The sequence below is a fragment of the Mustelus asterias genome, unplaced genomic scaffold (assembly GCF_964213995.1).
Source record: "Mustelus asterias unplaced genomic scaffold, sMusAst1.hap1.1 HAP1_SCAFFOLD_768, whole genome shotgun sequence".
NCBI lineage: Eukaryota > Metazoa > Chordata > Chondrichthyes > Carcharhiniformes > Triakidae > Mustelus > Mustelus asterias.
In genome coordinates this window covers 86,530-109,855 of record NW_027590716.1, presented here as the reverse complement: position 1 = coordinate 109,855, position 23,326 = coordinate 86,530, and the positions used below count along the sequence as shown (strand labels likewise).

Sequence of the window (23,326 nt, the reverse complement as noted above, 5' to 3'; positions counted from 1 at the left end):
ACGAACTTGGGGCCTTAATGCTCACGAGGAATTTGGATGTGGTTGCGGTGACAGAGACTTGGTTGAAAGAGGGACAGGACTGGCAGCTGAATATTCCGGGGTACAAGTGTTTTAGGCGAGACAGAGGAGGGGCCAAAAGAGGTGGGGGAGTAGCGGTATTGGTTGGAGAGCATATTACAGCGGTGCAGAGGGAGGACAATTCGGAGGAGTCGTGTAGCGAGTCACTCTGGGTGGAGCTTAGAAACAGGAAAGGCGCAGTCACTACAGGCCCCCCAACAGCCCAAGGGAAGTGGAAGAATGGATATGTCAGGAGATACTGGATGGGTTGGGAAGCATTTTCCGATCAGGGCCATTGTGATCTCCTGGACTCGTTTCGATCGCCTCAGGGGGTCGGGGAGGAATTTCCCAGATTTTTTTTTCCCCATATTGGCCCTGGGGTTTTTCACTCTGGGTTTTCGCCTCTCCCTGGAGATCACATGGTCTGGAATGGGGGGGTGGGGGTGAGTTAATAGGTTGTAATGAACAAAGCATCGTAGCTGTGAGGGACAGCTCGGTGGATAGGATATTAGTATGTAGATAGGCTGGAAAATTGGGCGGGGATCCTGGATTCAGGATTCAATCCTGGACCGGGGAGCGGCGCGGGCTTGGAGGGCCGAAGGGCCTGTTCCTGTGCTGTATTGTTCTTTGTTCTTTGTTCTTTGTTAATATTTGGCAAACTATTTGTGTCCTCCACCGTGAAGACCGACACAAAAAACTTATTTAAAGACTCAGCCATATCCTCATTTCCCACTATTAACTCCCCCCTCTCGTCCTCTAAGGCTCCAACATTCACTCTCGCCACTCTATTCCTTTTTATATATTTATAAAAACTTTTACTATCATTTTTTATATTAATTGCTAGCCTAGCTTCATAGTCTATCCTTCCTTTCTTTATCGCTTTCTTAGTCTCTTTGTTGTTTCTTAAATTTTTCCCAATCACTTGTTTCTCCACTATTTTTGGCCACTCTGTACGCAGCTGTTTTTATTTTAATACTCTCCTTTATTTCCTTCGTTATCCACGGCTGCTTCTCCCTTTTCTTACAATCCTTGTTTTTTGCTGGAATATATTTTTGCTGAGAACTGAAAAGGATCTCCTTAAAAATCCTCCACTGTTCCTCAGCTATCCTACCTGCCAGCCTGCTCTCCCAGTCTACCTTAGCCAATTCATCCCTCATCCTATCATATTTCCCTCTGTTCAAACAGAGGACACTGGTTTGGGACCAAACTTTCTCCTCTTCCATCTGAATCAGAAATTCGACCATATTGTGGTCACTAGACCCAAGAGGGTCCTTCACAATAAGATCCTTAATTCTACCTACCTCGTTACACAATACCAGATCCAAAATAGCTCGTTCCCTCGTCGGTTCCGTAACATGCTGTTCAAGGAAACTATCCCGACAGCATTCTAAGAACTCTTCCTCCATTCCACCCTTACCGACTTGAGTCTGCCAGTCAAAGTGCATGTTGAAGTCCCCCATGATTATTGCCGTTCCGTTTTTACACGCATCCCTTATCTGCTTGTTTACAGCCCTCCCTACCTCAACATTATTATTTGGGGGCCTATATACCACACCTACTAGTGTCTTTCTCCCTCTACTATTCCTCATCTCTACCCATAATGATTCCACGTTTTGTTCCTCAGAGCCTATGTCATCCCTCAGTACTACCCTGATATTATCTCTTATTAATAGCGCGACCCCACCACCTTTTCCTTCCTGTCTATTCTTCCTAAACGCCTGATACCCCTGGATATTCATCTCCCAGTCCTGGTCACCTTTCAGCCACGTTTCTGTAATGGCCACTAGATCGTACCCACTTGTGCTGATTTGCACCATCAACTCATTTACTTTGTTCCGAATGCTTCGTGCATTCAGGCAAAGTGTCCTTATTCCAGCTTTTATCTGGACCCGCTTTGATGAGTGGACTCGTCAACATTAAGAGCATTCAAATGGTTATTGAATAAACATATGGATGATATTGGAATAGTGTAGGTTAGATGGGCTTTAGATTGGTTCCACTGGTCAGCGCAACATCGAGGGCCGAAGGGCCTGTACTGCGCTGTAATGTTCTATGTTCTATGTTCTAAATCATTAATATAAATGACGAATAACAGTGGGCCCAGCACTGATCCCTGAGGCACACCGCTGGTCACAGGCCTCCAGTTTGACAAACAACTCTCTCCAAACACCCTCTGGCTTCTGTCATATGATATTATAGCCATTAGTGAAATTTGGCTACAGGAGGGGCAGGACTGGCAGCTCAATGTTCCAGGGTTCCAATGTTTCAGGCGGGATAGAGGCAGAGGGATAAAAGGTGGGGGAGGTGGCATTGTTGGTCAGGGAAAATGTTACAGCGGTACTCAGGCAGGATAGACTAGGGAGCTTGTTTACAGAGGCCCTATGGGTGGAGCTGAGAAACAGGAAAGGTATGACCACATTAATGGGTTTGTATTATAGACCACCCAATAATCAGCGAGAATTAGAGGAGCAAATCAGCGGAGAGATAGCTGACAACTGCAAGAAACACAAAGTTATGATAGTAGGGGATTTTAATTTTCCACATATAGATTGGGACTCGCATACTGTTAAAGGTTTAGACGGGGTAGAGTTTGTAAAATGTGTTCAGAAGAATTTTCTACATCAGTATATAGAGGTGCCAACTAGAGAGGATGCGATATTGGATCTCCTATTGGGAAATGAGTTAGGGCAGGTGATGGATGTGAGTGTGAGGGAACACTTTGGATCCAGTGATCATAATGCCATTAGTTTCAACCTGATCATGGATAAGGATAGATCTGGTCCTCGGGTTGAAGTTCTGAACTGGAAAAAGGCCAAATTTGATGAAATGAGAAGGGATCTGGGAAGTGTGGATTGGCACAGGCTGTTCTCTGGTAAGGATGTAAATGGAAAGTGGGAGGCCTTCAAAGGAGAAATTTTGAGAGTGCAGAGTTTGTATGTTCCTGTCAGGATTAAAGGCAAAGTAAATCGGAATAAGGAACCTTGGTTCTCGAGGGAGATTGTAACACTGATTAAGAGGAAGAGAGAGTTGTATGAAATGTACAGGCCGCAAGGAACACATCAGATGCTCGAGGAGTATAAAAAGTGCAAGAAGCTACTTAAGAGGGAAATCAGGAGGGCTAAAAGATGACATGAGGTTGCTTTGACAGACAGAGTGAAGGAAAATCCAAAGAGCTTCTATCGGTATGTCAGGAGCAAAAGGATAGTGAGGGATAAAATTGGTCCTCTTGAAGACCAGAGTGGTAGACTGTGTATGGAACCAAAAGAGATGAGGGAGATACTAAATGGTTTTTTTGCATCCGTATTTACTCAGGAAACGGGCATGGAGTCTACGGAAATAGGGCAAACAGGTAGGGAGGTCATGGAACCTTTACAGATTAAAGGGGAGGAGGTGCTCGCTGTCTTGAGGCAAATCAGAGTGGATAAATCCCCAGGACCGGACAGGGTATTCCCACGGACATTGAGGGAAGCGAGTGTTGAACTTGCAGGGGCCCCGGCAGACATATTTAAAATGTCAGTATTCACGGGGGAGGTGCCGGATGATTAGAGGGTGACTCATGTTGTTCCGTTGTTTAAAAACGGTTCCAAAAGAAATCTGGGAAATTATCGGCCAGTAAGTTTGACGTCGGTGGTGGGCAAGTTATTGGAAGGTGTGATAAGGGATAGGATCTACAAATATTTGGATAGACAGGGACTTATTAGGGAGAGTCAACATGGCTTTGTGCGTGGTAGGTCATGTTTGACCAATCTGTTAAAGTTTTTCGAGGAGGTTACCAGGAAAGTGGATGAAGGGAAGGCGGTGGATGTTGTTTACCTGGATTTCAGCAAGGCCTTTGACAAGCTCCCTCATGGGAGGTTAGTTAGGAAGGTTCAGTCGCTAGGTATACATGGGGAGGTAGTAAATTGGGTAAGACACTGGCTCAATGGAAGAAGCCAGAGAGTGGTTGTGGAGGATTGCTTCTCTGAGTGGAGGCCTGTGACTAGTGGTGTGCCGCAGGGATCGGTGTTGGGTCCATTGTTGTTTGTCATCTATATTAACGATTTAAATGATAATGTGGTAAATTGGATCAGCAAATTTGCTGATGATACAAAGATTGGAGGTGTAGTGGACAGTGAGGAAGGTTTTCAAAGCTTGCAGAGGGATTTGGACCAACTAGAAAAATGGGCTGAAAAATGGCAAATGGAATTTCACGCAGACAAGTGTGAGATATTGCACTTTGGAAGGACAAACCAAAGAAGAACGTACAGGGTAAATGGTAGGACTCTGAAGAGTGCAGTTGAACAGAGGGATCTGGGAATACAGGTACAGAATTCCCTAAAAGTGACGTCACAGGTGGATAGGGTCGTAAAGAGTGCCTTTGGTACATTGGCCTTTATAAATCGGAGTATCGAGTATAAAAGTTGGAGTGTTATGGTAAGGTTATATAAGGCATTGGTGAGGCCGAATTTAGAGTATTGTGTACAGTTTTGGTCACCTTGTTACAGGAAGGATGTAAATAAGATTGAAAGAGTGCAGAGAAGGTTCACAAGGATGTTGCCGGGACTTGAGAAGCTGAGTCACAGAGAGAGATTGTATCGGTTGGGACTTTATTCCCTGGAGCGTAGAAGATTGAGGGGAGATTTGATAGAGGTGTATAAGATTTTGATGGGTATAGATAGAGTGAGTGCAAGCAGGCTTTTTCCGCTGAAGCTCGGGGAGAAAAAACCAGAGGGCATGGGTTAAGGGTGAAAGGAGAAAAGTTTAAAGGGAATATTAGGGGGGGCTTCTTCACGCAGAGAGTGGTGGGAGTGTGGAATGAGCTCCCGGATAAAGTGGTAAATGCATTTTAACATTTAAGAAAAACTTGGACGGGTTCATGGATGAGAGGGGTGTGGAGGGATATGGTCCAAGTGCAGGTCAGTGGGACTGGGCATAAAATGGTTCGGCACAGACAAGAAGGGCCAAAAGGCCTGTTTCTGAGCTGTAATTTTCTATGGTTCGAAGCCAATTTTGAATCCATTTAGATACCTCACCCTGGATCCCGTGAGATTTAACTTTATGCTACAACCTACCATGCGGTACCTTGTCAAAGGCCTTGCTAAAGTCCATGTAGACAACATCAACTGCACTGCCCTCATCTACCTTCTTGGTTACCCCTTCAAAAAACTCCCCTTAGCCAGTGAGGACACAAAGATTTCTCTCATGACCCCAGCAATTTCCTCCCTTGCCTCTCTCAGTATTGTGTGTGTGTGTGTGTGTGTAGGTGTGGGTAGGTGTGGGTAGTCCCAGTAAGAAGTCTCACAACACCAGGTTAAGGTCCAACAGGTTTATTTGGAATCACGAGCTTTTGGAGCACTGCTCCTTCATCAGGTGAGTGAGTCTGTGTGTGTATGTGTGTGTGTGTGTGTGTGCGTGTGTGTGTGTGTGAGTGTGAGTGTGTGTGTGTGAGTGTGTTAGTGTGTGTGCCTGTGTTAGTATGTTTGTGCATGTGTGTTAGTGTGTGTGTGTCTGTGTTAGTGTGCGTGTTAGTATGTGTGTGTGGTTATTAGTGTCTGTGTGTATTAGTGAGTGTGTTTATATTAGAGTGTGTGTGTGTTAGTGTGTGTGTGGGTCTGTTAGTGTGTGTGTGTGTGTTCGTGTGTGTGTCTTGGGGTGAGGGGGTGTGTGTCAGTGTGTGGGGGTGTGTGTTGGGTTGAGGGGGGGGGTGTCGGGGTGAGGGGGGTGTGTGCGTCAGGGTGAGGGGGGTGTGTTTTGGGTTGAGGGGGGGGTGTCGGGGTGAGGGGGGTGTGTGCGTCAGGGTGAGGGGGGTGTGTTTTGGGTTGAGGGGGGGGGTGTCGGGGTGAGTGGGTGTGTGTGTCAGGGTGAGGGGGGTGTGTTTTGGGTTGAGGGGGGGGGTGTCGGGGTGAGGGGGGTGTGTTTTGGGTTGAGGGGGGGGGTGTCGGGGTGAGGGGAGGTGTGTGTCAGGGTGGGGGGGTGTGTCGGGGTGAGGGGGGGTGTTTGTCAGGGTGAGGGGGTGTGTGTGTGTCAGGGTGAGGGGGGTGTGTGTGTCGGGGTGAGGGAGTGTGTGTGTCAGGGTGAGGGATTGTATGTGTCAGGGTGAGGGAGTGTGTGTGTCAGGGTGAGGGGGTGTGTGTGTCAGGGTGAGGGGGGTGTGTGTGTCGGGGTGAGGGGGGTGTGTGTCGGGGTGAGGGGAGGTGTGTGTCAGGGTGAGGGGAGGTGTGTGTCAGGGTGAGGGGGTGTGTGTGTCAGGGTGAGGGGGGTGTGTGTGTCGGGGTGAGGGAGTGTGTGTGTCAGGGTGAGGGATTGTATGTGTCAGGGTGAGGGAGTGTGTGTGTCAGGGTGAGGGGGTGTGTGTGTCAGGGTGAGGGGGGTGTGTGTCGGGGTGAGGGGGTGTGTGTGTCAGGGTGAGGGGGGTGTGTGTCGGGGTGAGGGGGGTGTGTATCGGGGTGAGGGGGGGTGTGTGTCAGGGTGAGGGGTGGTGTCGGGGTGAGGGGGGGTGTGTGTGTCAGGGTGGGGGGGTGTGTCGGGGTGAGGGGGGGTGTTTGTCAGGGTGGGGGGGTGTGTGTCGGGGTGAGGGGGTGTGTGTCGGGGTGAGGGGGGGTGTGTGTCAGGGTGAGGGGGTGTGTGTGTCAGGGTGGGGGGTGTGTGTCGGGGTGGGGGGGTGTGTGTCAGGGTGAGGGGGTGTGTGTGTCAGGGTGGGGGGGTGTGTGTGTCAGGTTGGGGGGGTGTGTGTCGGGGTGAGGGGGGTGTGTGTCGGGGTGAGGGGGGTGTATGTCAGGGTGAGGGGGTGTGTGTCAGGGTGAGGGGGTGTGTGTGTCAGGGTGAGGGGGTGTGTGTGTCAGGGTGGGGGGGTGTGTGTGTCAGGGTGGGGGGGTGTGTGTCGGGGTGAGGGGGGGTGTGTGTGTCAGGGTGGCGGGGTGTGTGTCGGGGTTGGGGGTGTGTGTGTCGGGGTGAGGGGGTGTGTGTGTCAGGGTGAGGGGGTGTGTGTGTCAGGGTGGGGGGGTGTGTGTCGGGGTTGGGGGGGTGTGTCGGGGTTGGGGGGGGTGTGTGTCGGGGTGGGGGTGTGTGTCGGGGTGTGGGGGGGTGTGTGTCGGGGTGGGGGTGTGTGTCGGGGTGTGGGGGGGTGTGTGTCGGGGTGGGGGGGCTGTGTCGGGGTGTGGGGGGGGTGTGTCGGGGTGTGGGGGGGCTGTGTGTCGGGGTGGGGCGGCTGTGTCGGGGTGGGGGCTGTGTCGGGGTGTGGGGGGGCTGTGTCGGGGTGGGGGTGTGTGTCGGGGTGTGGGGGGGCTGTGTCGGGGTGGGGGTGTGTGTCGGGGTGTGGGGGGGCTGTGTCGGGGTGTGGGGGGGGGGTACAGAGGCCTCAGCCCCTGGCTCTGTGTTTTGGAACCCTGCGCCGTTTGGAAAGTGGATCGTTTTCCCGGTCACTCTGGGACCTCCGCATCAGAACAAAGTCACATATCGTTGGGTGACCATCAAATCGAACACGGCAGTTACGCGTTACTGGCAGGAAGCCCTCAGCCTTCGCTGTCACCTTGTAATCGCCAGGGTTCAACAACCGCCAATAATCTCCATCCACAGCTGTGTGAGAGCAAGGAACAAGATTAATGAACAAGTATCCAGTCTAACCTCCCCACACGCTCATATATCTGGTAACCCACTGTCTTGCCTTCGGCACAGTTGAGCTGTATATATTGTTGCCACTACTGTTCGTATATGAGACACTCCCTGACACCTTTAATTCGGCTGCACCCTTAACTGGAGGCTCCGCCCTCAGGGTATAAAGGCTGCAGCCCTCCCCCTCCGGCCTCGGTCAGGAGATCCTCATGCTCAGTATTGTTCTGTTTATTGTCTGTTCCACATCGGGTAAGTGGAACTGATTCACTTCAGATCAGCCATGATCTTATTGAATGGCGGGGCAGGCTCGAGGGGCCGGATGGCCGACTCCTGCTCCTATTTCTTATGTTCTTATGTTCCTTTTTAGCGAATAAAAGCCTTCTGTTCCTGGCAACATCAGCCTTGTCTATTTACCAGACGCACATCATTTTATTCGCTAAAAGTTTTTAAGGCGATGGAGCAGTTGCTAAAACCAGACAAGTTAGATCTCGAACCTCAGGCTGTTGGTGCCTCCAAAATCTTTAACCACTGGCTTATTTATCACCTCATCCACCTCGGTCACCGTGACGGACAGCGACAAACTCCATGTGCTCCACGCCCGTGTAAGCGCACACATCTTCGCAATGATTTGCGACGCCGCTGCGTGTGACGAGGCAATCGAGATACTGAAGGGCCGGTACAACCAGTGGCTGAACGGGGTGTACGCAAGGCACCTGCTCGCCACACGCAGGCAACAGCCCGGGGAATCTACAGAGCAATTCCTGAGGGAGCTGCGGGCACTCGGCAGGGCTTGCGGCTGCGGTGGAGCGCTTCGGGCTGTCAGTGCTGCCAATGCAGCAGTCCATTTCCATGGCATCAACGTCCCGGTCTGTGAGTATCCTCGGCGACTGTGTAGCAAGCCTCACTGTACGTGGCACAGTGTACGAGAGGTGCAAGCCCCTCCTGCTGCCTCAGCTCTGCGCTGCCGTATTACTAGGGCTGGACCTCATGTGCCACTTAGGAAGCGTCACGATGGTCTATGATGGGCTTCCCCTCCATCTCGGTCTGAAACCCACAACTGAATGCTCAGCGGCCGCGTAATACCTGCGGTCTCTCGACCCTCAAGGTTACCCCTCCCTCGCTCTTCGAGCACCTCACCCCCGGTTGTAAGCCTATTGCCACCAAGAGCCGGAGGTACAGCGCCGGGGACCGAGCATTTATCCGGTCAGAAGTGCGGCGTCTTCTGGGGGAAGGGATCATTGAGGCCAGTACCAGTCCCTGGAGGGCCCAAGTGGTGGTTGTGAAGACTGGGGAGAAGATGCGCATGGTTATTGACTACAGTCAGACCATCAATAGGTACACGCAGCTGGACGCGTACCCTCTCCCGCGTATATCTGATATGGTCAATCAGATTGCGCAATATCGGGTGTTCTCCATCATCGATCTGAAGTCGGCATACCACCAGGTCCCTATCCGCCCATCAGACCGCCAATATACCGCCTTCGAGGCCGCTGGCCGGCTCTATCACTTCCTACCGGTCCCTTTCGGCATCACTAACGGGGTCTCGGTCTTCCAGCGTGAGATGGACCGAATGGTGGACCAGAACGGGCTACGGGCTACCTTCCCGTACCTGGATAACGTCACCATCTGCGGCCACGATCAGCAGGACCACGACGCTAATCTCCAAAAATTCCTCCACACGGCGGCACTTCTCAATCTGACCTACAACAAGGAGAAGTGCGTATTCAGCACACACAGGCTCGCCATCCTTGGTTGTGTCGTGGAGAATGGGGTCATTGGCCCCGACCCTGACCGCATGCGCCCCCTTTTAGAACTTCCCCTCCCCACCACCCTTAAAGCGCTGAGGAGATGCCTGGGCTTCTTTTCCTACTACGCCCAGTGGGTCCCTCAGTACGCGGACAAGGCCCGTCCGCTTATGAAATCAACATCCTTCCCTCTCGCGGCGGAAGCCCGACTGGCTTTTGACCGCATCAAAGCTGACATTATGAAGGCCACCATGCACGCAGTGGATGAATCCATCCCCTTCCAAGTGGAGAGCGATGCGTCTGATTTTGCCCTAGCCGCCACTCTTAATCAGGCGGGCAGACCCGTGGCCTTCTTCTCGCGTACCCTCCAGGGCCCTGAACTTCGACACTCCTCAGTCGAAAAGGAGGCGCAGGCCATCGTAGAGGCTGTGCGACACTGGCGCCACTATCTAGCGGGCAAATGGTTCACCCTTCTTACGGACCAACGGTCCGTTGCCTTCATGTTCAGCAATGAGCAACGAGGCAAGATTAAGAATGATAAGATATTGAGGTGGAGGATCGAACTCTCCACCTACAACTACGATATCTCATACCGCCCGGGGAAACTCAATGAACCCCCAGATGCTCTGTCTCGAGGGACCTGTGCCAGCGCGAACCTGGACCGGCTGCAGACGCTCCATAACGATCTCTACCATCCCGGGGTCACTAGGTTCTTTCACTTCGTCAAGGCCCGGAATCTGCCGTTCTCCATTGACGAAGTCAGGTCCGTCACCAGGCATCGCCAGGTGTGCGCGGAGTGCAAACCGCATTTCTATCGGCCGGACAGAGCACAGCTCATCAAAGCTACCCGCCCCTTTGAACGCCTCAGTGTTGATTTCAAGGGGCCACTTCCCTCCAACAACCGCAATATTTATTTTCTCAACATCATAGATGAGTATTCGCGGTTCCCTTTGGCTATTCCCTGCCCAGACATGACCTCCGCCACTGTCATTAACGCCCTGCATGACCTCTTCACCTTGTTCGGGTTCCCCAGCTACATTCATAGCGACCGGGGGTCCTCTTTCATGAGTGACGAGCTGCGGCAGTACCTACTTTCCAAGGGCATAGCCTCGACTACCAGCTATAACCCCAGGGGAAACGGGCAAGTGGAACGAGAGAACGCCACCGTCTGGAAGGCCGTTTTGCTAGCTTTACGGTCTAAGGACCTTCCAGTCTCCCGTTGGCAAGAAGTCCTCCCCGACGCCCTGCACTCCATTCGCTCCTTGCTGTGTACTGCCACGAACGCTACCCCTCACCAACGCATGTTTGTCTTCCCCAGGAAGTCCTCCTCGGGAACCTCGCTATGGTCATGGCTGACGACCCCCGGGCCTGTCCTGCTCCGGAAGCACGTGCAGACCCATAAGGCGGATCCACTGGTCGAGCCGGTCCATCTCCTCCACACAAATCCCCAGTACGCCTATGTGGCGTTCCACGATGGGCGGGAGGATACGGTTTCCATTCGGGATTTGGCCCCTGCTGGTACTGCACCCTACGGCCCTCGCCCCTCACCCCCCGATGCCCACCCTGACACACCATTCCATCCTGACGCTCCTGTGCGGCACTGGGCTAGTCCAGCCCCTGTGTACAGCACGCCTGAGACCCAGGAGCACCCTCCTCGTACCCAACGATGAGAAGGAACTGCGGAGACTGCAGACGTTATCAGACCAGACTCGGGATCGTCACCACAGCCCCCCGAAACAGCACCCCAACCCACACTACGGCGGTCGCAGCGGACTACCCGCCCACCGGACCGCCTGAACTTATGAATGTATGAACCACTACTGTACCACCTCGCCCTGATGAACCTTTTTTAAACAGGGGGTGAATGTGGTAAACCACTGTCGTGCCTTCGGCACAGTTGAGCTGTATATATTGTTGCCACTACTGTTCGTATATGAGACACTCCCTGACACCTTTAATTCGGCTGCACCTTTAACTGGAGGCTCCGCCCTCAGGGTATAAAGGCTGCAGCCCTCCCCCTCCGGCCTCAGTCAGGAGATCCTCATGCTCAGTATTGTTCTGTTTATTGTCTGTTCCACATCGTTCCTTTTTAGCGAATAAAAGCCTTCTGTTCCTGGCAACATCAGCCTTGTCTATTTATCAGACACGCCTCAATATCCCAGTGCACTCTGACCCCTGACCCTCATCCTGGGTTGACCCCTGACTTTTACTCTCATCCTGGGGTGATCAATTAACTTTGACCCTTACCTGTCCGTATATCATGGTTAATCCCATCGACTGCAATGATGGCTCCGCTGATGCCATTGTCATCGCGATCCCTGACAACACCCTTTATACCACGGTGCACCTGCACAGGGGAAAGGTCACTCTCAATAAATCAACATCCAACATGTGGGAGGCTTTCAAATGTCAGTTGATTGGAATTCAGGACCGGCATGTTCCTGTTAGGATGGAGGATAAATCTGGCAAGTATCGGGAACCCTCGATAACGAGGGATATTGTCAGCCTTGTCAAAAAGAAAAAGGAAGCATTCGTAAAGTCTAAAAGGTTTAGGACAGGTGAAGCCCTTGAAGAATACAAAGAATGTAGGAAGGAATTTAAGGAAGGAGTTGGGACGGAGTCATGAAAAGTCCTTGGCAAACAGGGTTAAGGAAAATTCTAAGGCATTTTAGATGTATGTAAAGAGCGAGAGGGTAGCCAGGGAAAGGGTTGGTCCACTCAAGGATCGTGGAGGGAATCTATGGATGGAAACAGAGGAAATGGGTGAGATACTAAATGAATACTTTGCCTCAGTATTCACCAAAGAGAGGGACTTGATGGATGAGGAGCCGAGGGTAGGGTGTGTAGATATTCTGGGTCATGTTGATATCAAAAAGGAGGAGGTATTGGGCATCTTAAAAAGAATTAAAGTAGATAAGGCCCCAGGGCCGGATGGGATTTGCCCCAGAAAACTGAGGGAGGCAAGGGAGGAAATTGCTGAGGGCTTGAGAAAAATCTTTGTATCCTCATTGGTTACAGGTGAAGTTCCAGAGGACTGGAGAATAGCCAATGTTTAAGGAGGGCAGCAGGGATAATCCAGGAAATTATAGGCTGGTGAGCCTTATGTCAGTGTTAGGGAAAATATTGGAAAAGATTCTTAGGGACAGGATTTACTCACATTTGGAAACAAATGGACGTATTAGTGAGAGGCAGCATGGTTTTGTTAAGGGGAGGTCGTGTCTCACAAACTTGATCGAGTTTTTCGAGGAAGTGACGAAGATGATTGATGAGGGTAGGGCAGTGGTTGTTGTCTACATGGACTTCAGTCAGACCTTTGACAAGGTCCCTCATGGCAGACTGGTGATGAAGGTGAAGTCGCATGGGATCAGAGGTGAACTGGCAAGGTGGATACAAAACTGGCTCAGTCAAAGAAGACAGAGGGTAGCAGTAGAGGGGTGAATGGAATGGTGGGCTGTGACTAGCGGTGTTCCACAGGGATCAGTTCTGGGACCTTTGTTGTTCACAGTATATATAAATGATTTGGAGGAAAATGTAGCTGGTCTGATTAGTATGTTTGCAGACGACACAAAAATTGGTGGAGTTGTGGATAGCGATGAGGACCATCAGAGGATACAGCAGGATATAGATCAGTTGGAGACTTGGGCGGAGAGATGGCAGATGGAGTTTAATCCGGACAAATGTGAGGTAATGCATTTTGGAAGGTCCAATGCATGTTGGAATTATACAGTAAATGGTAGAACCCTTAGGAGTATTGACAGGCAGAGAGATCTGGGAGTACATGATTACCGATCACTGAAAGTGGCAATGCAGGTGGAGAAGGTAGTCAAGAAGGCATACGGCATGCTTGCCTTCATCGGCCGGGGTATTGAGTATAAAAATTGGCAGGTCATGTTGCAGCTGTACAGGACCTTAGATAAGCCTCATTTGGAATATAGTGTTCAATTCTGGTCGCCACACTACCAGAAGGATGTGGAGGCTTTGGAGAGGGTACAGAAAAGATGTACCAGGATGTTGCCTGGTATGGAGGGCATTAGCTATGAGGAGAGGTTGGAGAAACTTGGTTTGTTCTCACTGGAGCGACGGAGGTTGAGGGGAGACCTGATAGAAGTCTACAAGATTATGAGGGGCATGGACAGAGTGGATAGTCAGATGCTCTTTCCGAGGTTAGAAAAGTCAAGCATTAGGGTACACAGGTTTAAGGTGTGTGGGGATAGGTTAAGAGGAGATGTGTGAGGCAAGTTTTTACACAGAGGGTGGTGAATGTCTGGAACACGCTGCCCGGGGAGGGGGTGGGAGCAGGAACGATAGCGGCATTTAAGGGGCAACTAGACGAATACATGAATAGGATGGGAATGGAAGGATCCGGACTCTGTAAGTACATAGGGTTTTAGTTTAGGCAGGAATCATGGTCAGTGCAGGATTGGAGGGCCGAAGGGCCTGTTCCTGTGCTGTACTGTTCTCTGTTTGTTCTTTGTCACAGGTCACAAGAGTGATCAAGAGTAGGTTCGATGTTTGGAGGGGAGTGTGGAATGTTTGAGGGCTAAGGCTAAACATTCTATGTTTTTATACAATCACCATGGCTAATTTCTAACCTTTTAAAAGTTTGGCATTGGCCTTCTAAAACAGCTGAAGCTATGTGTGTCTGTGACTCTGAACAAAAGGGGCTACTTGGCAGGTGTGAAGAAACTTGTCCCTTGTTATTTCTGAAGAGACCCGAACAATGCTTGTGGGCTCAGAGGGAAAGACCAGGCCTGCCCAACTGCTGCCAATTCACCTGCTCGGGTGATGAGCCCCACAACCTCCCTTTAACACTTAAAGTAAAGTAAAGTTTATTTATTAGTCACAAGTAGGCTTACATTAACACTGCAATGAAGTCACTGTGAAAATCCCCCTGTCGCCACACTCCGGAGCCTGTTTGGGTACACTGAGGGAGAATTTAGCATGGCCCATCTACCTAACCAGCACGTCTTTCGGACTGTGGGAAGGAAACCGGAGCACCCGGAGAAAACCCATGCAGACACGGGGAGAACATGCAAACTCCTCACAGACAGTGACCCAAGCCGGGGATTGAACCCGGGTCCCTGGCACTGTGAGGTAGCAGTGCCAATCATTGTGTCACCGTGCTGCCCCGGGTCCCTGGCACTGTGAGACAGCAGTGCTAACCACTGTGTCACCGTGCTGCCCCGGGTCCCTGGCACTGTGAGGCAGCAGTGCTAACCACTGTGTCACCGTGCTGCCCCGGGTCCCTGGCACTGTGAGGGAGCAGTGCTAACCACTGTGTCACCGTGCTGCCCCGGGTCCCTGGCGCTGTGAGGGAGCAGTGCTAACCACTGTGTCACCGTGCTGCCCCGGGTCCCTGGCACTGTGAGGGAGCAGTGCTAACCACTGTGTCACCGTGCTGCCCCGGGTCCCTGGCACTGTGAGACAGCAGTGCTAACCACTGTGTCACCGTGCTGCCCCGGGTCCCTGGCACTGTGAGGGAGCAGTGCTAACCACTGTGTCACCGTGCTGCCCCGGGTCCCTGGCACTGTGAGGCAGCAGTGTTAACCACTGTGCCACCGTGCTGCCCCGGGTCCCTGGCACTGTGAGGCAGCAGTGTTAACCACTGTGCCACCGTGCTGCCCCGGGTCCCTGGCACTGTGAGGCAGCAGTGTGAACCCACTGTGTCACCGTGCTGCCCCGGGTCCCTGGCGCTGTGAGGCAGCAGTGCTAACCACTGTGTCACCGTGCTGTCCCGGGTCCCTGGCACTGTGAGGCAGCAGTGCTAACCACTGTGTCACCGTGCTGCCCCGGGTCCCTGGCACTGTGAGGGAGCAGTGCTAACCACTGTGTCACCGTGCTGCCCCGGGTCCCTGGCACTGTGAGGGAGCAGTGCTAACCACTGTGTCACCGTGCTGCCCCGGGTCCCTGGCGCTGTGAGGGAGCAGTGCTAACCACTGTGTCACCGTGCTGCCCCGGGTCCCTGGCACTGTGAGGGAGCAGTGCTAACCACTGTGCCACCGTGCTGCCCCGGGTCCCTGGCGCTGTGAGACAGCAGTGCTAACCACTGTGTCACCGTGCTGCCCCGGGTCCCTGGCGCTGTGAGGGAGCAGTGCTAACCACTGTGTCACCGTGCCGTCTGTGATTGGAACATTAATTATCTTAGGTACTGAGACATAGTGGAGAGGTGGGAGTCATGTGACACAAGTCCCCAGCTGATGAAAGCAGTGATATTGCCTTGAGGAGCAGACGAGCATTTTGCCACCTGCCGAGCTGCAGCTCAGAAGAGGGGCTGTGTCCAGCTGTGAATGCCACGCCCACTTCTATACTTCCAACAGGAAATGCTGTACCATTGCCGACAAGACATGCCTGTCTCACAGTGGAGATGGGAGCAATATGAAAAGTGAATTATCGAGCATCAGTTTTGAACCTGCCGGCCTCTGTGAAGGAATACACACTGGCCTGCAATTCTGGACTCTGGAATCATACAAAACTATAATTTGCACAGTAAATCTTTCTTTCTCCAACCCTCTTTACTGAATGAGTGCATAGAAAGCTATGTAATAACTCCCCCTCCAGTAATTTGAGTGTCTGCAACTAAACTAACCCTCTGAGTTCATCCTATCTTGAGTATGCTGCTGGATTATTAATAGAAAATTGGATTTCTTCATAGCTGAGGGGCAGGGAAACACACCACTTATGAAAGGGTAAGCAAATCAAAAACATCTTCCTGTTTATGGATGGGTGGTTAAAGGACAAATCAGACCTGTTAAATGACTCCCTGCCCCTATCCACAAGAATACGGACAAGGACAATGGTGCACACTAACCTGTTCCATGTAGATCAGAAGGGACTCTTTGTTGTTTTCCCACTCGGTCGGAAGTTCACTCTGATGAGGATATTTGTCACAACTCAATTCAACAGTGATTTCAAAGCAGTTTGTGTGGAGGTAACTGAAATCATTCATACCTGCAACATAACAACCACTGAGAGATTAGAAAGCAGAGGAATAGCAGTCAGCACAGAACCTCGCAACGTCTCAGCAAAGTCCAAATCACTTCACATCCAATAAAGTCTCTTTTCAAATATAGTCACAAGGCAGTGGGGGAAACCCAGCAGTCAATTTGTGCACAGTAAGATCCCGCAAACAGAAAAGGGAAATCTAAACAATCACTCTTCAATTCACTGAATGGCTGCAGGGCATCCCGAAGGGAGAGGGTGATAAGGCAGAAGTCATGGTACATGTTGGTACCAATAACAGAGGTAGAAAGAGGGATGAGGTCTTGCATCAAGAATTGAGGGAGTTAGACAATAGACGAAGGAGCAGGACCTCTCGGGTGATAATCACGGGATTACTCCCAGTGCCATGAGGAAGTGAGTACAGAAATAGGAGAAAGCACAGATGAATGCGTGGCTTAAGAGTTGGTGCAGGAGGCAGGGGTTTAGATTCCTGCACCACTGGGACCGTTTCTGGGGAAGGTGGGACCTGTACACGCGGGACAAAGAACAAAGAACAGTACAGCACAGGAACAGGCCCTTCAGCCCACCAAGCCTGTGCCTATCTAGACCAACCACCTGTATTCCTCTATACCTTGCCTGTTCATGTGTCTATCCAGATAAGTCTTAAATGTCGCTAACATATCTACTTCAATCACATCACTTGGCAATGCATTCCAGCCCCCCCCCACCACCCTCTGCGTAAAATACTTCCCCCGCACACCGCTACTCAACCTTTCTCCCCTTACTTTGAACTTGTGTCCCCTTGTGATTGTCATTTCCGCCCTGGGAAAAAGCTTCCAAATGTTCACCTTATCTATGCCCTTCATAAATTTATCAACCTCTATCAGGTCACCTGACAGTCTACCTCGGAACCAGAACGGGACGAACATCCTTGCAGGACATTTTGCTAGCGTTGTTGAGAGGAGTTTAAACTAATTTGGCAGGGGGAATGGAGACAGACTGTTTGCAGAATAAGAGCACAGGCAGACAGTAAAACAAATAAGTCAGAGGGAGTGTAGCTGTATTAAGTTTCGAGGGAGTAAGGCCAGGCTGGATGGCCTCTGCTTCAACACCAGGAGTACTGCAGGCAAAACAGATGAGTTGAGGCTGATGATTGGCACGTGGAAGTGTGATATCGTGGCCATCACAGAGACATGGTTAAAGGAAGGGCAGGAATGGAAACTCAACTTTCCGGGGGAGAATCTTCAGGCGAGCCGGGGGAGGGGTAAAAGAGGAGGAGATATTGCAGATGAGGGCAGTGCAGTTGATGTTGTCGACATGGACTTTAGCAAGGCCTTTAATAAGGTACCGCATGGTAGGTTGTTGCATAAGGTTAAATCTCACGGGATTCAGGGTGAGGTATCTAAATGGATTCAAAATTGGCTTCTTGACAGAAGCCAGAGGGTGGTTGGAGAGAGTTGTTTTTCAAACTGGAGGCCTGTGACCAGCCGTGTGCCTCAGGGATCAGTGCTGGGCCCACTGTTATTTCCTATTAATGATTTGGATGAGAATATAGGGCGCATGGTTAGTAAGTTTGCAGATGACACCAAGATTGGTGGCATAGTGGACAGTGAGGAAGGTTATCTCGAACATTGAATACGGGAGTTGGGACGTCTTGTTGAAGTTGAACAAGACATTCATAAGGCCATACTCAGAATACTGAGCAGTTTTGGTCACCCTATTATAGAAAGGATCTTATTAAACTAGAAAGAGTGCAGAAAAGATTTACTAGGATGCTACCGGGACTTGATGGATTGAGTTTTAAGGAGAGGTTGAATAGACCTGGACTTTTTTCTCTGGAGCGTAGGAGGCTGAGGAGTGACCTTATAGAGGTCTATAAAATAATGAGGGGCACAGATCAGCTGGATAGTCAATATCTTTTCCCAAAGGTAGGGGAGTCTAAAACTAGAGGGCAGAGGTTTAAGGTGAAAGGGGAGAGATACAAAAGGGTCCAGGGGGGCAATTTTTATACACAGAGGGTGGTGAGTGTCTGGAACAAGCTGCCAGAGGTAGTAGTAGAGGCGGATACAATTTTGTATTTTAAAAAGCATTTAGACAGTTACATGGGTACGATGGGTATAGAGGGATATGGGCCAAATGCGGGCAATTGTGATTAGCTTAGGGGTTTAAAAAAAAAGTGCAGCATGGACAAGTTGGGCCGAAGGGCCTGTTTCCGTGCTGTAAACCTCTCTGACTGTATTAGTTAAGGAGTTATGGGCGGCGCAGTGGCGCAGTGGTTTGGTGGATTGGCGATGATAAATTGCTCCTCAGTGTCAAGGGGATGAGCAAGATAAATATGTGGGGTTACGGGGATAGGGTCTGGATGGGATTGTGGTTGGGGCAGAATCAATGGGCAGAATGGCCTCCTGTTGCACTGTAAGGAATTCTATGATTCTGAGTTAGTTATTGCAGTAAGGAGAGATGATGGGTGGAATCCTCCCCAAACTAATCTGTGTTGCATATGTGTAAAAACAGGAGGAAATGCCGCAGTATTTTTCAGCAGGAGTTTTAAAATGAATCTCCCACACTCGGAACTGAAGAATGCACTGGTGGAAATCACGCTGAACATCATTGGGCGGGTCTACGTCCGCTGAAGAGGCGGCAGCAAAGTGCTGAGCGGGTCGTTGTACACGCACCGATCCGTCAGTGCCGGGATCTGTCAGTGCGGAGATCCGTCAGTGCCGAGATCTGTCAGTGCGGAGATCTGTCAGTGCCGATCTGTCAGTGCGGAGATCTGTCAGTGCCGAGATCTGTCAGTGCGGAGATCCGTCAGTGCGGAGATCTGTCAGTGCGGAGATCTGTCAGTGCCGATCTGTCAGTGCGGAGATCTGTCAGTGCGGAGATCTGTCAGTGCGGAGATCTGTCAGTGCGGAGATCTGTCAGTGCGGAGATCTGTCAGTGCCGATCTGTCAGTGCGGAGATCTGTCAGTGCCGAGATCTGTCAGTGCGGAGATCCGTCAGTGCCGAGATCTGTCAGTGCGGAGATCCGTCAGTGCGGAGATCCGTCAGTGCCGAGATCTGTCAGTGCGGAAATCTGTCAGTGCGGAGATCTGTCAGTGCCGAGATCTGTCAGTGCGGAGATCTGTCAGTGCGGAGATCTGTCAGTGCGGAGATCTGTCAGTGCGGAGATCTGTCAGTGCGGAGATCTGTCAGTGCGGACATCTGTCAGTGCCGAGATCTGTCAGAGCTGAGATCTGTCAGTGCGGAGATCTGTCAGTGCGGAGATCTGTCAGTGCCGAGATCTGTCAGTGCGGAGATCTGTCAGTGCCGAGAACTGTCAGTGCGGAGATCTGTCAGTGTCGATCTGTCAGTGCCGAGATCTGTCAGCGCCGAGATCTGTCAGTGTCGATCTGTCAGTGCGGAGATCTGTCAGCGCCGAGATCTGTCAGTGCGGAGATCTGTCAGTGCCGAGATCTGTCAGTGCGGAGATCTGTCAGTGCGGAGATCTGTCAGTGCGGAGATCTGTCAGTGCGGAGATCTGTCAGTGCCGAGATCTGTCAGTGTCGATCTGTCAGTGCGGAGATCTGTCAGTGCGGAGATCTGTCAGTGCGGAGATCTGTCAGTGCGGAGATCTGTCAGTGCGGAGATCTGTCAATGCCGAGATCTGTCAGTGCCGAGATCTGTCAGTGCCGAGATCTGTCAGTGCTGAGATCTGTCAGTGCTGAGATCTGTCAGTGCGGAGATCTGTCAGTGCGGAGATCTGTCAGTGCTGAGATCTGTCAGTGCGGAGATCTGTCAGTGCGGAGATCTGTCAGTGCTGAGATCTGTCAGTGCGGAGATCTGTCAGTGCGGAGATCTGTCAGTGCAGAGATCTGTCAGTGCGGAGATCTGTCAGCACCGAGATCTGTCAGTGCTGAGATCTGTCAGTGCTGAGATCTGTCAGTGCGGAGATCTGTCAGTGCGGAGATCTGTCAGTGCCGATCTGTCAGTGCGGAGATCTGTCAGTGCGGAGATCTGTCAGTGCCGAGATCTGTCAGTGCCGAGATCTGTCAGTGCAGAGATCTGTCACTGCGGAGATCTGTCAGTGCTGAGATCTGTCAGTGCTGAGATCTGTCAGTGCTGAGATCTGTCAGTGCGGAGATCTGTCAGTGCGGAGATCTGTCAGTGCGGAGATCTGTCAGTGCTGAGATCTGTCAGTGCGGAGATCTGTCAGTGCGGAGATCTGTCAGTGCGGAGATCTGTCAGTGCTGAGATCTGTCAGTGACGAGATCTGTCAGTGCTGAGATCTGTCAGTGCCGAGATCTGTCAGTGCCGAGATCTGTCAGTGCCGAGATCTGTTAGTGCGGAGATCTGTCAGTGCGGAGATCTGTCAGTGCGGAGATCTGTCACTGCGGAGATCTGTCAGTGCGGAGATCTGTCAGTGCAGAGATCTGTCAGTGCGGAGATCTGTCAGTGCGGAGATCTGTCAGTGCGGAGATCTGTCAGTGCGGAGATCTGTCAGTGCAGAGATCTGTCAGTGCGGAGATCTGTCAGTGTCGATCTGTCAGTGTGGAGATCTGTCAGTGCTGAGATCTGTCAGTGCCGAGATCTGTCAGTGCTGGGATCTGTCAGTGCGGAGATCTGTCAGTGCGGAGATCTGTCAGTGCGGAGATCTGTCAGTGCGGAGATCTGTCAGTGCGGAGATCTGTCAGTGCGGAGATCTGTCAGTGCCGGGATCTGTCAGTGCGGAGATCTGTCAGTGCGGAGATCTGTCAGTGCGGAGATCTGTCAGTGCCGAGATCTGTCAGTGCCGAGATCTGTCAGTGCGGAGATCTGTCAATGCGGAGATCTGTCAGTGCCGAGATCTGTCAGTGCCGGGATCTGTCAGTGCGGAGATCTGTCAGTGCGGAGATCTGTCAGTGCGGAGATCTGTCAGTGCGGAGATCTGTCAGTGCGGAGATCTGTCAGTGCTGAGATCTGTCAGTGTGGAGATCTGTCAGTGCGGAGATCTGTCAGTGCAGAGATCTGTCAGTGCGGAGATCTGTCAGCACCGAGATCTGTCAGTGCTGAGATCTGTCAGTGCTGAGATCTGTCAGTGCGGAGATCTGTCAGTGCGGAGATCTGTCAGTGCCGATCTGTCAGTGCGGAGATCTGTCAGTGCCGAGATCTGTCAGTGCCGAGATCTGTCAGTGCCGAGATCTGTCAGTGCAGAGATCTGTCAGTGCAGAGATCTGTCAGTGCGGAGATCTGTCAGTGCTGAGATCTGTCAGTGCGGAGATCTGTCAGTGCGGAGATCTGTCAGTGCGGAGATCTGTCAGTGCTGAGATCTGTCAGTGACGAGATCTGTCAGTGCTGAGATCTGTCAGTGCCGAGATCTGTCAGTGCTGAGATCTGTCAGTGCCGAGATCTGTCAGTGCGGAGATCTGTCAGTGCGGAGATCTGTCAGTGCGGAGATCTGTCACTGCGGAGATCTGTCAGTGCGGAGATCTGTCAGTGCTGAGATCTGTCAGTGCGGAGATCTGTCAGTGCGGAGATCTGTCAGTGCGGAGATCTGTCAGTGCTGAGATCTGTCAGTGACGAGATCTGTCAGTGCTGAGATCTGTCAGTGCCGAGATCTGTCAGTGCCGAGATCTGTCAGTGCCGAGATCTGTTAGTGCGGAGATCTGTCAGTGCGGAGATCTGTCAGTGCGGAGATCTGTCACTGCGGAGATCTGTCAGTGCGGAGATCTGTCAGTGCAGAGATCTGTCAGTGCCGAGATCTGTCAGTGCGGAGATCTGTCAGTGCGGAGATCTGTCAGAGCGGAGATCTGTCAGTGCGGAGATCTGTCAGTGCAGAGATCTGTCAGTGCGGAGATCTGTCAGTGTCGATCTGTCAGTGTGGAGATCTGTCAGTGCTGAGATCTGTCAGTGCCGAGATGTGTCAGTGCCGGGATCTGTCAGTGCGGAGATCTGTCAGTGCGGAGATCTGTCAGTGCGGAGATCTGTCAGTGCGGAGATCTGTCAGTGCGGAGATCTGTCAGTGCCGAGATCTGTCAGTGCGGAGATCTGTCAGTGCGGAGATCTGTCAGTGCCGAGATCTGTCAGTGCCGAGATCTGTCAGTGCGGAGATCTGTCAGTGCGGAGATCTGTCAGTGCCGAGATCTGTCAGTGCCGAGTTCTGTCAGTGCGGAGATCTGTCAGTGCCGAGATCTGTCAGTGCCGAGATCTGTCAGTGCCGAGATCTGTCAGTGCTGAGATCTGTCAGTGCCGATCTGTCAGTGCGGAGATCTGTCAGTGCGGAGATCTGTCAGTGCGGAGATCTGTCAGTGCTGAGATCTGTCAGTGCTGAGATCTGTCAGTGCCGATCTGTCAGTGCCGAGATCTGTCAGTGCGGAGATCTGTCAGTGCGGAGATCTGTCAGTGCCGGGATCTGTCAGTGCGGAGATCTGTCAGTGCTGAGATCTGTCAGTGCGGAGATCTGTCAGTGCTGAGATCTGTCAGTGCTGAGATCTGTCATAGAACATAGAACATAGAACATTACAGCGCAGAACAGGCCCTTCGGCCCACGATGTTGCACCGACCAGTTAAAAAAAAACTGTGACCCTCCAACCTAAACCAATTTCTTTTCGTCCATGAACCTATCTACGGATCTCTTAAACGCCCCCAAACTAGGCGCATTTACAACTGATGCTGGCAGGGCATTCCAATCCCTCACCACCCTCTGGGTAAAGAACCTACCCCTGACATCGGTTCTATAACTACCCCCCCTCAATTTAAAGCCATGCCCCCTCGTGCTGGATTTCTCCATCAGAGGAAAAAGGCTATCACTATCCACCCTATCTAAACCTCTAATCATCTTATATGTTTCAATAAGATCCCCTCTTAGCCGCCGCCTTTCCAGCGAAAACAATCCCAAATCCCTCAGCCTCTCCTCATAGGATCTCCCCTCCATACCAGGCAACATCCTGGTAAACCTCCTCTGCACCCTCTCCAAAGCCTCCACATCCTTCCTGTAATGTGGGGACCAGAACTGCACACAGTACTCCAAGTGCGGCCGC

At 51.6% G+C, this 23,326-nt stretch overlaps 1 protein-coding gene across 1 annotated transcript in view; it reads right to left on the bottom strand.

Moving 5' to 3' along the window:
* Positions 1–7,261: 7,261 nt before the first annotated feature.
* The window catches only part of LOC144487391 (putative carboxypeptidase X1), an 81,673-nt gene continuing 65,608 nt past the window's right edge, over positions 7,262–23,326 (bottom strand). The window contains exons 4-6 of the mRNA XM_078205479.1: positions 16,201–16,340; positions 11,640–11,739; positions 7,262–7,611 (exon numbers count right to left, since the gene is read on the bottom strand). Of these exons, the coding sequence (XP_078061605.1) occupies positions 7,394–7,611; positions 11,640–11,739; positions 16,201–16,340 (458 nt within the window). The 3' untranslated portion in view covers positions 7,262–7,393. The remainder of the gene's footprint in view (positions 7,612–11,639; positions 11,740–16,200; positions 16,341–23,326) is intronic.